This window comes from Candoia aspera, chromosome 12, assembly GCF_035149785.1.
Source record: "Candoia aspera isolate rCanAsp1 chromosome 12, rCanAsp1.hap2, whole genome shotgun sequence".
NCBI lineage: Eukaryota > Metazoa > Chordata > Lepidosauria > Squamata > Boidae > Candoia > Candoia aspera.
Window position 1 is genome coordinate 14,641,859 of NC_086164.1, and position 16,037 is coordinate 14,657,895.

General features: G+C 39.9%; 1 protein-coding gene across 1 annotated transcript in view; it reads right to left on the minus strand.

Moving 5' to 3' along the window:
• Positions 1–16,037, minus strand: part of TENM1 (teneurin transmembrane protein 1) — a 273,477-nt gene that overhangs the window by 162,550 nt on the left and 94,890 nt on the right. The window contains exon 3 of the mRNA XM_063313466.1: positions 5,289–5,526. Within this exon, the coding sequence (XP_063169536.1) occupies positions 5,289–5,526 (238 nt within the window). The remainder of the gene's footprint in view (positions 1–5,288; positions 5,527–16,037) is intronic.

The following is a 16,037-nucleotide window of genomic DNA, read 5'->3' on the forward strand; positions in this document are numbered from 1 at the left end:
CACTGAGAGGTTGTGACAGGCCCAAAGTCACCCAGTTGGCTGCCATGCTTAAGGCAGGATTAGAACACAAATTTCCCCACTCCTAGTTCAGTACCTCAACTACAGTTGCTGTAATTTGGAACAAGGACAGCAAAACCATGAATGGTCTTCTCGAATTCTTTAGCTATTCCCATGGCTGGTGAAAGGTGAAAGGTGAAAAGTCCCCTGTGCAAGCACCGAGTCACGTCTGACCCTTTGGGGGGATGCCCCTTTTGTGACATTTTCTTGGCAGACTATAGAATGTGGTGGTTTGCCATTGCCTTCCCCCGTCGTCACCTTCCCCAGCAAGCTGGGTGCTCATTTTACCAGCCTTGGAAGGATGGAAGGCTGAGTCGACCTGAGCCAGCTACCTGAGAATCCAGCTTCTGCTGGGATCAAACTTGGGTCGTGGGGAGAGTTTTGGTTGCAATGCTGCCGCCTACCCCTCTGCGCCACACGAGGCTGCTATTCCCATGGCTATTGCTATGCTAAACAAACCATGGGAAGAAGGTTCCTTCTACATCAACATGTTTGCTCATTCCCGGTAAGTAAGAATTCTGAAGGATGATTTACTGCTGCATCTAAACAAGTCCTCAAAATCCAATCCAATGCTTTTCCATTCAGAAGGAAGTTCTACTATTCAGTAGGACTTTCTCCCAGCTAATTGGCCAGTGACTAAGTAACTAGAATGATAATTAGAATGACAGCTGATGGAAAACATGTTTAAAGATAGTTTAAGGATCCTATAAAAACAGTAAGCCAGAGCGACAAGATAAATCAGTGTCAACAACACATGCTTAGGGGAAAGGAGGCAACAGAATATGAGTTCTTTATCCTACAGGAGAGGAAAAAGACATTTATGTAAAATGGCAACAAGAATGTGCAGAACTGAACTTTTTTAAAAAAGATTATCCTTGTTGTTTGACACAGATTTTTTTCTATGTTATCCTTGCTCTTTGCCACAATTATCATCTCCTTGAAACAGTAGCAACATTATTCATTTCTTGTACACTGTTATTGCTTTTTAATTAATAACAAAAAAAGAAAAACAAAACCACAACAATAAGAATGATATGTGCACTATTAAGAAGGAATTTTTTTTTAAAAAAGTACTATTACAAAAAAGGGAAAAAAATACGACAAAGGGAAAAAAAACTTGGCATAGTATATCACTGTAACAGTAAACAGTTACAAATCTATATATATTTATCTAATGCAAATATTATTCAGATGCATATATATTCCTAATGCATTTATATGACTACCATATATTGTATGTTTTGAACCTACTCTAGTTTGTATAAATGAGTCCCATATTTCACTTACACTTCTCCTACGAAGTCTATGTCTATAGGCAATCCGACATTATTCATTTGAGTACTGGAATCATCAACAGGATTGGTAGAGGCGAGGTAGGACTTCGCCCCTGGGTGTCTCTGCCTTCCAAGTTACTGAGTTAGCAAGTGGCTGAGTTAGAGCAATTTCCGTCACTGTGCCTTACTTAAACGTTTCTACCTGGAGAGACTTGGGCTACCTTCTATCACACTTTAGGCATCAGTTTAAACACCTTTTATTATCCCAAATGTTCAAAGGGCAGAAAACCTTTTCATCTGTTTGTTCATTAATGCTGCCAGTATTTATATGCCATGATGTGTGGTTTTTAAATCTGTGCTGCTCACTTGTTTTTCATTTCCCTCGCATCTTTTTTTTAAAAACCTTTGCTATTAAGGATTACCATGATGCTACAATTTACCTCTCTTGTTCTCCTGACCACCTGGTGCCCTTCTTTAAATCCTTGCATTGGTTTCCTGTCTCTTTCAAAGCCTGCAAAAGGGTGTCTTCCTTATCTTCAAAAGCATCTTCTGTTAGGCAAAGATTCCCTGCATCCTGAAACAAATCAAGGTTTTTGGTTTCCTGTCTCTCATGCCTCTATAAGACAACCTTGCTTACAGCTTCCAAGTTCCTCTTTAATGCTCAGCTTTTCCTGAAACGATTTGGAACCACTGAAGCCAGTTTTATGATTAGGCGAAGTGAAACAATTACTTCAGGCTACTAATGTTAAATGGTGGGCAGCAAGGTACGGGAGGAGAAAGTTATGTGTCATGCATCCTATTCTCCGTCCCCCTAAGCTAGCCAGTTATCTCTGAAGCAATAAAGGATCTTGTTTCATCACTAATGCTAAAGCAAGAATCCCCTCCAGGCTTCTGTATAATAAATGGAAAGGGCACCATCCAACTCTTCCATAAGCAACAAATCTGGAGCTTTCTCTGGGAACACTGGTCTAGACCAGTGTTTTTCAAACTTGGCAAATTTAAGATGTGTGGACTTAAAGACATGCTGGCTGGGGAATTCTGGGAGTTGAAGCCCACACATCTTAAAGTTGCCAAGTCTGAAAAAACACTAGTCTAGACCAAGAGAAGTGGCCATTGGTACCTTCCAGAGGTTTTAAACTATAGCAATGCAATCTGTAAATTTAGTCTCCTAGTCAAGTTAAGAATCATAGAATTGTGGAGTTGGAAGGGACCAAGAATCATCTAGTCAAGCCTAGTTACAACATCCTACACTAACAAAGATGAATAATGTGTTCTGGATATAACTACATTTTCCTCTTTCCTATCCTAGCCTCAAAACCCTCTTTCTCTGTTACTTCCTTGAGTCTATTTTAGGGTATAACCCATTTGGGCCAGGAACTATTTAGACATCTTATCTTTAAAAAATGTAATATATCCAGATGAAACTATGTAAATACATTTAATAATAATGATGGGTATGATAAGCCATGTTGAATATGATCAGAACTGAGGGACAAAATAGAAACATATTAAAGAGATTACAAAAACAAATGTAACCAGTTGGAAGAAAAACAGCTCTGACCTGATTTTATTTTTAATAAATATTTAATATTTTAATATTTTAATATATCTAAAGCTAATGGTAACCAATCAGTTTAAGAATCAGATTTTGTTCCCTAGAAGCACTCAACATGTGCATTCTGAATTATCTCTCTCTGTATTAGAGTGGGAGAGAAATAAATGCCTCTAAATCTACTTTGAGATTACAAATGTTCCAAACAAACAAAAAATACAAAAATACTCAGCTTATGGCTATTAGATAGATTTCAGCATATTACACAACAAAGATTTAAAACAGTAAAACAGCTGCCATCCCATGTGTCCCATGATGGTGTAGGAGTTCTGCCCACCCCGTCTCCCGCCTTTCCTTTCATTCACGCAGCTATGCAAAGGGAAAAAAGCATCTGTCTTCAGATCCATTGTCATGGTGAATCTCATTAAACCATTTTTAAAAGAAAAGAGGAAGAGAAAGCTTTGCCTATGCTCAAATAGAAACAAAAACAAAAAACACCACTCTAAGTGTTCTGCTTATGCAGAAACTATATAGACATCCTCTGGAATGAGAGGACAGGTCATCTAGGGTGACCAAGGTGGTCAAGTAATGGATAATGCCATTTTGCTCTATAAAGTTGGGTTAGACTTAAGGAGGCCGAGCTCATTTTTGCCACACATAAAAAGTACTGGGTAACCCCAGGCTAATCAATATCTCTTGGCCTCTGTTTATTGGTGTTTTGTAAAGCATCTGCCTATGAAAACATCCATTCTATGATATTCTTACAAAGTCACTCAAGGCACGATGAATGGGTGTTAAGATCATGATGTAGGCAAGGATAGAACAGTAGCAGAGAATATATGTGTATCTCAGAACAGTTAGAAAATATGTGTTGTATTGCTAGAATTCTCCAAGGTAGGGTTTTGGGGTTGCAAATGTTTTATTACCATACTAAATATTGGTTGATCAATGACTGTAATAAAGAAAAAAATATCTATCTAGCCGTACTAAGTAACATCATCAGTTCAGGAGTTGTGGGGCAAAGAGGTTTTTGGATGAGAAGGGTTAGAAATAACTTTCCATCATATTTGTTGTGTGCAAGCTTGGGTGTGGGTGGTAGTTAATTTGCACATTTTCATCTTTGTGATATTCCACTAATAGGCTAATTAAAAAGTCAATTCACGTGTGACAGAAGGAAGACCAGGATTCACAATCCTTGTAACTTGAGATGGTATATTTTGGTAAAGGAGAATTGTTGCAATGTTGTATATTCTCAGTTTTATATTGTCATATCTGCAAAACTTTCAACCAACAGATCTTAAACAACTCTGCCTTCTCTTTAAGTCATAGGATACTATTTTAATATTCCTCTGCATATTGAGTTGCATCCCTGTCAGAAATATTGTCCATTAGCTGTTCCTGTATCTTTTTTTCCAAAACCCAAGAGACAGATTTTTTTGTCTGTTATTTTAGGTAGCACTGGAATAAATCTTCTGAAGCTGCAATTGCTGAACACTTAAGAGAAGCTTATCCATATGTTACTTTTACAACTGCACTGTTTCCCTAATGTACAAACTGCAATTAGCTTTGAACATTTAAAATCATTTCACAAATGTTTATTGCAGTGGCTTTAAGTAAATGCAGATTCAAGATGTCTTGACTGATGTCTGTTAACACTGGTTTAACAAAACATAATGCCCTGAGTTTGGGAAACTGCTTAAAAGAAAATCAGAAGCTTACAGTACTGTTTATGGAGCACAGAATGGAAATTATTTGGCCCAGGTTTATGCACACTTACTTATCATGGTTTTCCAAGAAAATAAAACCAACACAATTAAGTGGTTGACAGCATATTGCTGTATTGGAGAAGCAAAATATACAAATGCTGAATCCTTCTCCTCTTTCTCTTAGCCAAGCTATTTAGAGAGATGTCTACTCTCCTGTGGTCTACTAAGGACTCTTAAACCATCAGTGGGGCACCTTTGGTGGGTCCCGCTAAGCATGTGTTTGAGATCAATAATTAATTCTGCTTTCTCTGTGTGACCCAGGTCATGCAACCAATTGCCCATCGATCTGAAGCATCTGAAGTTCAGAAAGTGGTTAGAAAGGTTAAAACATCTGCATCCAAAGTGGGTGTTTTAACGTTACAATATTGTAATATGAAGTCATTCCTTTTTTAGCTTTTAATGCTTCACATTTCATGTTGGTATGGCAGCTTTCGTTGCATTTTTGAAAGCTGCCCAGAAAGGCTATGGAAGTAGGCAACATATATTCCTGCAGGGAATAAAAAGTTGCAGCTAGTGGCCTAAATCAGTTTTTCCAGCTGTGCCGTATAGCAGATTTAAGTCTTGCTGTGCTGCTTCCTTTGGCCCATGCCCACATTTAGCTTGCACACGTGTTCAAGTACAGGTTTTTAAATACCGTACCTGGTCTCCAGTGGTATATTACTGTTCAGGACCCAGCTGTTGTGAAGGTGCACCGAGTCCTGCGAATTCGGTGGTGATGGAGCAGCTGGATTAGGCTGGCTGCGGGTGGTCAGCGATCTGGCCTGGAGGGAGTTGGCTGCTGAGAGAGGCTTTCGGCTGCAAGTGCACGCGTGGGGTGGTGGTGGTGGAGGTGGCAGCGGTCTGAAGGTAAATTGGTTGCGTGGGCTCCCTGGCATTTCTGCATTCAGAAAGAGAGCAAATAAAACAATTATTCTTTTGAGCAGCACAGAACCGAGTGCCTTGGTCTCCTGGGATCCCAACACTTGCCTAAAAATTTAAGTCAGCCTGTCAAAGGTGCCAAATTGTCATTGAAGAGTTCATAGAAAGTATGCCTATGAAACACTGTTCGTCCTGTGTGGATTCAATTAAATCAGTTTATTGCAGCCCTAAGGCCAGATACAATAAACCATCTAATAACAGAACTCTTACATACTTCTACATATATATATATATATATATATATATATATATATATATATATATAACAGAAAAACAAGCAGCGTAATAGGATCTGAAAAATAATTAGGAACAGATATAATACAACAAAACAAAACAAAAATAGCATTACAAGAGGTTCCAAACTTAAATAATGGCGTGGCATATTGTGCAGATGGGTGTACAAAGCTGGGTGACTTAGGAAGGTATTTTGGAGTCCTTGTCTGAAAGAAGTAACATTAAGTAGAAATCTTAATGTAGAAATCCCAGAAATGTCTTCAAGATCTTCAAGAGCAGGGTTTCTCAACCAGGGTTCCCTGTAACCCTAGGGTTCTGCAAGAGGTCAAGATGGGTTCCCTGGGAGATCACAATTTATTTTAAAAAATTATTCCAAATGCAGCCAACTTCACATTAAAGAGGTAAGTTTCATTCTTAAAATAATGTTTTAACCCTGCTAATGCCTGTAATACAGGCTTAGCCATGAAACGAATATAATAAATATTATAGAATATAACAGAATATAGTGATTTTGTAACTTCTGGCCTATATTTGATCCTGAATGTGCAGGGGTTCTCCAAGGCCTGAAAAATATTTCAAGTTTCCTCCAGGTTCAAAAGGTTGAGAAAGGCTGGTCTAGAGTCCTTATATAGGGAGCAGCATAATACCATGTGGCTTAGTTTCTACTGAGCCATCACCACATGGACATAACTGAAGATACATAGGAGTACCCTTAAATGTCCAAAAAGGACTGCTGAGGGCAATGTATCTTGCGTGGAACTGAATTTACAGCAAACCACAGGGATCAACATCAAAGTGAAGCAAATGGTGAAGTTTGTTGAAGGTTCCCTGGTATATGCTTTTGGAATAAAGGCAAATCAATCATAACCTGAGAGTATGCTGCTACTCAGTCAACAATTCCTTTCACCAACACTGAATTCTATTTAGGGGAAAAAACTGTGACAGAGATCTGTATTGCAAACATACTGTGATGGTTGCCTTATTCAGAAAAAACACAGACTCACCAGCCAGGGCTAAGGATATCTGGTTTATTAAGAATAGAATGCAGACACGGAGAAAGACGGGAATGAGCACATGCCATGTGAGGTAGCCGGTAAATACCCACGGTGCGGACCTGATCCTTCCCCACCCCCCATTGTCCCAAAGTCCTGACCAACGGTGAACCCGGGGTCTTGATGGGCGATCAGGGGGCGATTCCGGAGTCTTGATGGGCGATCAGGGGGATTAGCGCTGATGACCTCTGTCCTCTTCCTGTGTCCGGAGCAGGTGTGTCCCCCATGGTAATGCAGAGATGTCAGGGAGATAGGATGATGGCTTCCCGGGTCAGGGCAAAGGTATGACTCCTTTGTCCTTTATCTGTATTGTCTTTCAGTGCTTATGGGATTAGTACTGATTCTTTCCTCCCCCCTCCCCTACACCGGAAAGGCATGTTCCCCATTGTGATGTATGTATACATCGCAATGGGGGACATGACACATACAGATAGTCCTTGCTTAACGACCATTTGTTTAGCGACGGTTCGGACTTACGATGTCGCTGAAAAACGACTTGTGACCGGTCCTTGCACTTCTGACTGTTGCAGTGTCCCCACAGTCACATGATTACTATTTGGGTACTTGGCATCTGGTTCACATTTACGACTGTTGCAGTGTCTTGTGGTCACAGGATTGCCATTTTTGACCTTCCTGGCCAGCTTCTGGCAAGCAAACTCAATGGGGAACCACATGATTTGCTTAACAACCATGTGGTTCACTTAATGACTGCAGTGTTTCACTTAATGACAGCTGCAAAAAATGTAAAATCAGGCCAGATTCACTTAATGACCGCTTTGCTTCGCAACCAAAATTCTGGTTCTATGACCTTTTGGTTGTTAAGCGAGGACTACCTGTAGACATCTTTAAAATTAAGACAGAACAGGAGAAACTATCTAGTTCTACCAAATTCTCGTCCCAAAAAAAAAAATTTTTTTTTCAGGCATGAATGCCTTCTTGAATGAATGAATGGTTTTACTGTTGTGCACATCTCTTTCCCTCTCTGAAGATGAAGGAGAGGGAAGAGAAAAAAAGAGGAACGAGAGAACCTGTGATCAAGAGAGTGGGGAAAGGGGGAAAAGATAGAATTATGTACCATAGGAAGTGGGTAGCAGAGATGGAAATCTTTTTCATGCTAAATTAATTTGGAAGATGTTCTGTGAGAAGTTATTAATATTAATGCATAATAATAAGCAGTACAATCAGAACCTGGTAGATTAGATTAACTGGAAGCATTAGCAGGATTCTTCCATAGCTATCCAAAAAGAAAAATTAAAATCCCCTTTTAAGACACAAACATGAAAACCAAGATAAGAGGCAAAAAGATTTCCTCACAAATAGGCAGAAGTGCCTAATCTTCCTCACTTGACTGAGTCTTCTGGACATGTATTTTGTCTGATGAAAAGCAAAAGAACTAGGTCATGGCAAAAATGCCTCACAGGAATGCAAGATTCTGCCCACATGGGTGATATCCAATCAATTCTTCCTTGTCTTTTGTGTGGCAAAGGGGAAATATATACTGTATATAGACTTATATGTCTATGTAACAATATATCTATATCTGTATCTTTTTTTTTCCTGCCTTTGAGTCAGTTTTGACTCCCGGCAACTGCCCGGACTAGTCCCTGCAGTTTTCTTGGGAACATCACTAGAAGTATTTTGCCATTGCCTCCTTTCTAGGGCTGCGAGAGAGGGACTGGCCCAAGGTCACCCAACTGGCTTTGTGGCTAAGCTGGGACTAGAACTCATGGTCTCCCAGTTTCTAGCCAGCTGCCACTATACCAAACTGGCTCTCCTCTTTATCCATGCAAATACATAAGATGATGTTTCTGAGGATCATTGGCTAAGCTAGTTCTGTTGGTGAATTTCAGAATTATTTAGATGATTTCCAGGAAGTTATCTTAATAAAGTACTCTGGAATATCTGGCCAAAAAACAAAACAAAACCCTGGACAAATGAAAAAGTCTTTATTTGATACCAATCAGTCAATCACTCAATCAAGCCAGAAATGTGAAACTGGATTTGGGGGGGAAAAAAACCAAGCAAATCCTAAACTATTAAGGATTTAGAGAGCCGGTTTAGTATAATGGTTAAGGTACCAGCCTAGAAACCAGGAGCCCATGAGTTCTAGTCCCATTTTAGGCATGAAGCCAGCTGGGTGACTTTGGGCCAGTCACTCTCCCTCAGCCCTAGGAAGCAGGCAATGGCAAACCACTTCTGAAATCTTGCCAAAAAAACTCCAGCGTCTTGTCCAAGCAGTTGCCAGGAGTCAAAAACTGGAGTGAACATCCTAAAATTGCAAAGCAGCAAAGGTGGTCCACTTCTGATCAACCTTAAAGCTACAATCTGAATTAAAACATTTATAATTTAAGAAGAGGCAAAATCAATGCTTAGTGTATGGAAAATCTTCAGTCCCCTACCACTCATTGCATGGGATGAAAGAAAATATGGTTCAGAAATTATTTCAAAGCATATGAGGACCTGGGTGAATTCTTCTAAGGGCAATGTAGGGTTCTGCAACACTCAAAGGCATTAAAAAAAAAAGGATGTATTTGTTTAAAGTAATATCTTGACAGTAACATAAGAGACATGAAACCCAAATTATTTCACAATGTATGACAGTAAAATCATAAAATGTCACATTAAACAAATTCATTCCCTGAGTTTTATCCCTCCTTTCCCTCAGAAATGCAAAGGAGTGGGGCCGACAGCATGCTTTCTTGCAGTTTTATCTCGGTAACTGTAGTCCTTCAAAGTAGAAACAGTTGATAAATAGTCCAAGTTCATGTAGCAAAGATTATTTCAATCTGGGTCATGCCAATTATATCCAACAGCATAATCAGGACACAGTGGCTCTCTAATTCTTTACCACCACCCCATACACACACACACACACACACACACCCCGTCTGCAAAAGAGAGTCCTTGTGGCAATAAATAAGTCTTCCTCGCTTGCCTTGCAATTGGTTAACTGCAAAATTATTTGTAAGCTCGGCTTCAATGGAAGCATTTTCATATCACATTTGAAGAAATTACAAATCACGGTATCTTCTCGACCCCTCCCCCAAACGGGAAAATAATCAAACTGTTCCATCATTTCTTGACAGAACTATAGTGCCATATTGTTTCCTGCTGAAATTGCACATTTAAAATAATGCATTAAAAAGTGATGAACCTTAGACATTTTGTATTTAACATGCAGGGATCCAGAAGACATGTTCATTTACTCCTCTTAAAGATCCCCTTTGGATTGGTGTTTTTCTCTGCAAAATACTAGGCCTGCGCAAAGCTTCAATCTGAAGGTGGTTCAATCTAATTACCCCTCCAGACTGAATCCCTGAACTGTCAATTGGTTTCAAGAGATCAATTCAAATTGAGGGCTGCGGAATGGATTAGAAGTTTCAGCGGACTTCTCCATACACCCACACAGGCTTTTTAATCAATCTTCCAATCAAATCAATGTGACAGCTCAAGTTGATTCAAACCAACTCATCAAATTGCAGATTTTGGAATCAGCCACACTCAGAAAATATGAATTAATTTGATCTGTAGTGGGAACCTTTTTTTTCCCCAGCAGCAAAAGGTCATTTTGGGAGCAGGCTAGCAGTGATATGATGATGTTCCTGCAAGAGTGGGGTAGTTCCATATTTTCAGCCCCCATTTCCATATATTTCATGGTATGGGGGATTATTTTTAATGCATGTACCAAGACTTCCAAGAGCAGAATACATAAAAATAAGAAAGAACAGCAACAAAAAAAAACAATATGAAGATGGGATTGGGGGAAGAGTAACTGCACCAGGAAAGGAAGAAAAAGGATGGAAGAAAATTGGATGGAGGACTGGGAAAAAAGTACCAGACCAGTGTGGGGGTTAAAAAGGGGGGTTAAAATTAATGAGGCAAGCAAACCCCTCCCCCCATAAACCTTGGCTCATTTTCAAAGATTATTTGCAGCTTTTCCAAAGCAACATTTGCAAGCATTTGTGCCGTTAAACCACTTCCTTGTTTTTGACAGCTTCTTCAATTCTTACCACGGAACGTAAGGTGACCCTCTCAATTCCAGGTAATTCCATGGGTTGGGGAAACCTCCTCTTGTTGTAGAATCCTTTGACACGCTACTACCTATTTTTCCAGCTGTTGGTTCTGTTCAAAGTATTTCAGGCCATGAGTTAGTTTTGTTATCTTTAATTCATCGCACTGCCGTCTTTGCCAGACAGAACAAAGCCACCACATAACTTAGCTAGAGATCACTGAGGTCTCACTGATTGCTATTTTTCCCCACAAGCAGACATAATGTCTGATATAGCACCTGCGTCTATATTCCCTTTAAAACCTGGCATTCTAAATTACCTTAGTTTTCAGACTTCTACCATTAATGTATGATTAATATACTGCTATATGATCACCAGTCTATTGCGGCCTTTTCGCAATGTCACAATCCATTCGGTGGTCTTTTAATCTCGATATACTTCCATCCACCCTCGCTATTCCATTCCCATGTTGAGGCCAAGACAGGATGGTGGGCAGTTAAGAGTCAAAGTATGCAGGAAGTCCACTCTTGTGATCTGTGGGATTAGGAATCAGGCTGGGAGAGGTCATCCATACATTTAGAATAAGGGACTGTCAGTATGTCAGTGACACACAGCTCCCCAGTGCCACCCTAGGTGTGCCATAGCAGTCTTGACCCTGTGTCTGGAGGTTGTTAGTGTCTGAATGGGACAAAGCAGGCGGATGTGGAATCATAGCAAGACTGAGCTGCTGTTTATCCATATGCTTATGCTGCTTAAACTCTGATTTAAGTGTGGCTGGGATGGCACTCCACCTGAAGCAACAGGTGATTTGAGGGTCCTCCCAGGCTCACTGCTGGATAGACAAGTGGAAGCTGTGCCAGGAAGAAGCTTTGCCCAGCTTTACCTGGTACATCAGTTGTGGCCCACCTGGAACAGGAAGCCTTAGCCATATGGTGACTCATACCATCATCACTATGGCAATGCACTGTACATGGGGCTGCCTTTGAAGACTACTGAGAAACTACAGTTGGTACAAAATGCAATGGCTCTTTTTTTGGTGAGCGAGAACACCTGTGCTGTGAATCTGGCACTGGTGAACAGCAAGTTTCTTGCTTCTAGTTTTAACCTATCAAGTCCTATATGACTTGACTCTCCGGCACCTTCAGGATTGCTTCTTCCAAATAGAATCAACCCATCCAATATGTGATAAGTTATTAATTTTCAAGGGTTACACCTTACCTTATTATATAGGTTTGAATCTTCCTTAAGAAGGCAAATTAATCTCGTTCTGGCTTACTGTGGCTTTTCTTTTCCAGCATTAGCTGGTCTCACCCTTGATAAAGCCATAATTACTCTTCAGTGGAGGATCTGGAACTTAGATCTCTAAACAAATGAAACCAGAATTTGCCATCCTCAAAAATAGCCCAACAATCACCCTCTCCTGTTCCATTTCTAGATTCTTTTATAAATTTCTCACATATCAGATAGAAGACTCTTCACCTTGGCCCAAATCCGTGAATTGGTAGATACAGCACATCAGTATCACACTTGCTATGTTAGGAAACAGATTCAACTTCTGTATCAGATGTATTGTTAAACTGCCCTCTATACAATAAATGGAGGGCAGAACTCATAATACCAATTGTTAGAAATCTTAATTGCTCCTCTGAGAAGGAGATTATCATTTTTCTCTTAAACCATCAAACTTCAGCTATTTCCAATAAATTTTTAACAATAGCCATGGATTGCAGAAATCATAGTGCCTCCCTTACACTATTAATTGCTTCAGGCTTTTCTGTAGAAGTTCTATTTTTCCACCCTTTAAATGCTGAGAAAAAAAAATAGTCTAAATTAGGCTCAACCCCTTCTATGACCTCACGCCTCCAGATCATTTCCAGCATTTCTCTGGAAGGTCAGGAAATTGAGCTGGCGTTCCCAATCTCTAAAACAACACACATGTTATTATATAACATATGCAACCATTGGCATGTCATTAAAATACTACCCTGATTCACCTGCAGCTCGTCCCACATATTATCAAGAAATTATTTTGTGATAGAGATACATAGACATGGATGCATAACATTTTAACAGATGAAAGGAAAGTCACTTCACCTATTTTTCCATTTTTACTCACCCTCCCCTTCAATCCAACATCAAAACAAAAATTCCAGAAGTGCAAACAAAAAATGTTTGGCATTAAATATATGCAATTCTCCATAGAATTAATCCAAGAACAGCCGCCAAGCATGTAAACATCCTAATTAAAACAGATCATAAGCAGTCTTCAAAAGAATAAAACTTTATAGATTGGGTGTGGGTGAGATAAAAGAGAAAAGGAAATTGGTTTGCTGAAACAAGGTAAATTTACAAACTATACTTATAATTAAAGGCAAATTCATTCCAGGGTTGTGATATAAAATATTGTGGTTAATGAAAAACAGTAACCAATTTCAGGAATGAGGAATTTAATGCGTCTTAAAGGGACACTAGATTTCTCTCTATTACACTAATACATTCTTGCAAATCAGAGTTTGATATTCGTTGTAAAAGTTTAATCAAATCTTATGGAATTTTAGAGCTTAAGTATCTTTTAAAATTGTTTAGCGCTGCTGTGAGATCTACAAACTGCAGAAGATGAGCCACCTAAAACTATATTAGGACCTGTAACATACGTTTCAGTGCTCAGTGTTAGTCTAATATTCTTATTTTCTTCTACTCAAAGCCTGTTTTTTTAGAAAGCAAGGTTTTGGGTTCAATCCACCACCTTGTCTCAATAAATATGATTGATATTATTCTGCTCACAGTTGGTTCCAGGTTTTAAAAATGGCTAAAATTTCATGAAACTTCACACAAGAAACTCAAATCTCCTGAGATGTAGCAGGCTGGTGCCATTGCAGTGTTCATATCTCTATGTCTATAGATATAGATACAGATCATTTTTATTTCATTTTTAGATGCCATCCAAGATGCAACAGGTACTCTTGCCAATCCTGTATCTTGTCCTCTGGGCGTTCTGCTGGCTTGAAACCGCATTTAAATTTCTTACAGTATCTAGTGCACATACACAAAGACCTGTTATTTGATTTGCCCCAATGCCCGAGAGCAAATATCACAGCAGTTCTAAAATATTACAGAAATTTCCAGATGACTGCAGGTATAGAGATGCCATTTCTCTTTTTCATGTGAGAGACCTTCCTCTACTCAAAGTACATGCTCAGGAATGTCCAGATTGAAACAAATATGCACCTCTACCCCAGGCTGATTTTCCAACCACTCTCATTCATGCTAAGAGAGGACCCCGTCTGCAAGAGAACTCCCTCTGGCGGGGTCCAGGAGGTGGGACTTCTCTGGAGCAGCTCCCACCCTCTGAACATCTTGCCCCTGGAGGTGAGGTTAGCCCCATTGCTCCTAGCCTTCCAGAGGAAGTTGAAGACCTGGCTCTGCCACCGGGCTTGGGGCAGGGAGAATAGTCATACTTATAACTCTGCTGCTCTGCGAGCTGCATTGGGTGCCAGTTTGCTTCCGGATCCATTTCAAGGTGTTGGTTATCACCTTTAAAGCCCTACATGGCATGGGACCAGGTTACCTGAGGGACTGTCTCCTCCCCATCACATCAACCCGTACCACCTGGTCATGCAGAGAGGGCATGCTGCAGACCCTGTCTGCAAGAGAATTCCATCTGGTGGGGTCCAGGAGGCGGGCCTTCTCTGCAGCAGCTCTCGCCCTTTGGAACACCCTTCCCCCGGAAGTGAGGTTGGCCTCCTCTCTTCTGGACTTCAGGAAATGGCTGAAGACCTGGTTATGTCACCATGCTTGGAGTGGGGAGAGGAAGAGCCACTCTTGGGGATTGTTGGTTCCCTAGTCCTGCCGAGGCTGGTCTTGTCCCCCTTTGGGTGGAATTAGATCTGCCATTACTTGGATCTCATTACATTTTATATTTATTGATATTGGTATTTATGGATGAATGATATTATTTATGGTTTTATTGAATTTTAAACTGTTTGATTGTGAACCACCCAAAGTCCCCTGAATGGTGGAGATGGGCGGTGGTAAAAATATGATAAATAAATAAATAAAATAAGAGGCACCTCAGGAATGACCTGGAATATACCTGATCAGATCATCTAGGATAATGATTGGCCAGTTTGAATCCCCCTCTTGAACCAAATCCCATCCCCATTTGAAAGCACTCTTTTTGATGAAATTGCTTTGCCTTCAAGCCATGGAGAGCAAAGTCCAATCTTGCTGTGAAGTCCCAAATAATCACTCTGTAAGTAAAATATCCCTCAAGTCAACATCAACCCTTGGGGAATCACATGGACACATCCATATGGAGTTGTGTTTTGTTTTGGATTTTTTTTTTTTTTTGCAATTGCCCTCTTCCAAGATGTTTTCTCAACTTCTTAGTCTAGGCTACAGCTTTGGACTTCCTGGTTATGTCCTTGATTGATTGATTGATTGATTGATTATGTTTCATCAAGTCATTTTTGACTCCTGACAACATAGATAGATTTTCTCCATGGCAATCTATCCCTAACCTGATCTTTCAGGTCTTCCAACAGTTTGTGTCCTATCCAAGTACTAATGAAGTTCAATGCTAGTTATTTTTTTCTGAGATCAGCTAACACTGGGACTTCTGGGGGAGGTATGGCAAACTGAAGACAGCTCTGCAAAAGCAGAGCCAACAACTGTGTTAAAGATCAAGGAACCAGTGAGTAGAACCTCCCTGGACAAGAAGAGGATGGGAGATTGCCCACATGTGCTCTGGACAGCTGGTCCTTATGAGGAGACCACAGGATGGAAGTTTTCTGCAGGTTTGAGAACTAGGAGATGATGGGATCAGCCATCTTGCTTGTAACTGCAGTGGAGCCTTTTAAAGGACACTAAGTTCGCAAAGGTCACTTTCTAACCACTTTTGGAAATTGCCTACTAACCATCTTAAAGCCATTAGAAACCTTTGGAATGACAAGCTTGAAAAGTCTTCAGCAGGTGAGTTTATCTTCAGTTCCAAACAAAAGAAAAATTAATTATAAGCTTAAGAACCTAAAGAATTTGAAATAAACAGCAAAAAGCTAAATGAGATTTTGATCAAAGAAAGGTTGGAAGTCACTTCTTTATTTCTTTTCTTTTTCTTATTATATTCTTTCTTTTCTTTTTTTTTCCTGCACTCTTCTTCTTTCTTTCCATTCTCT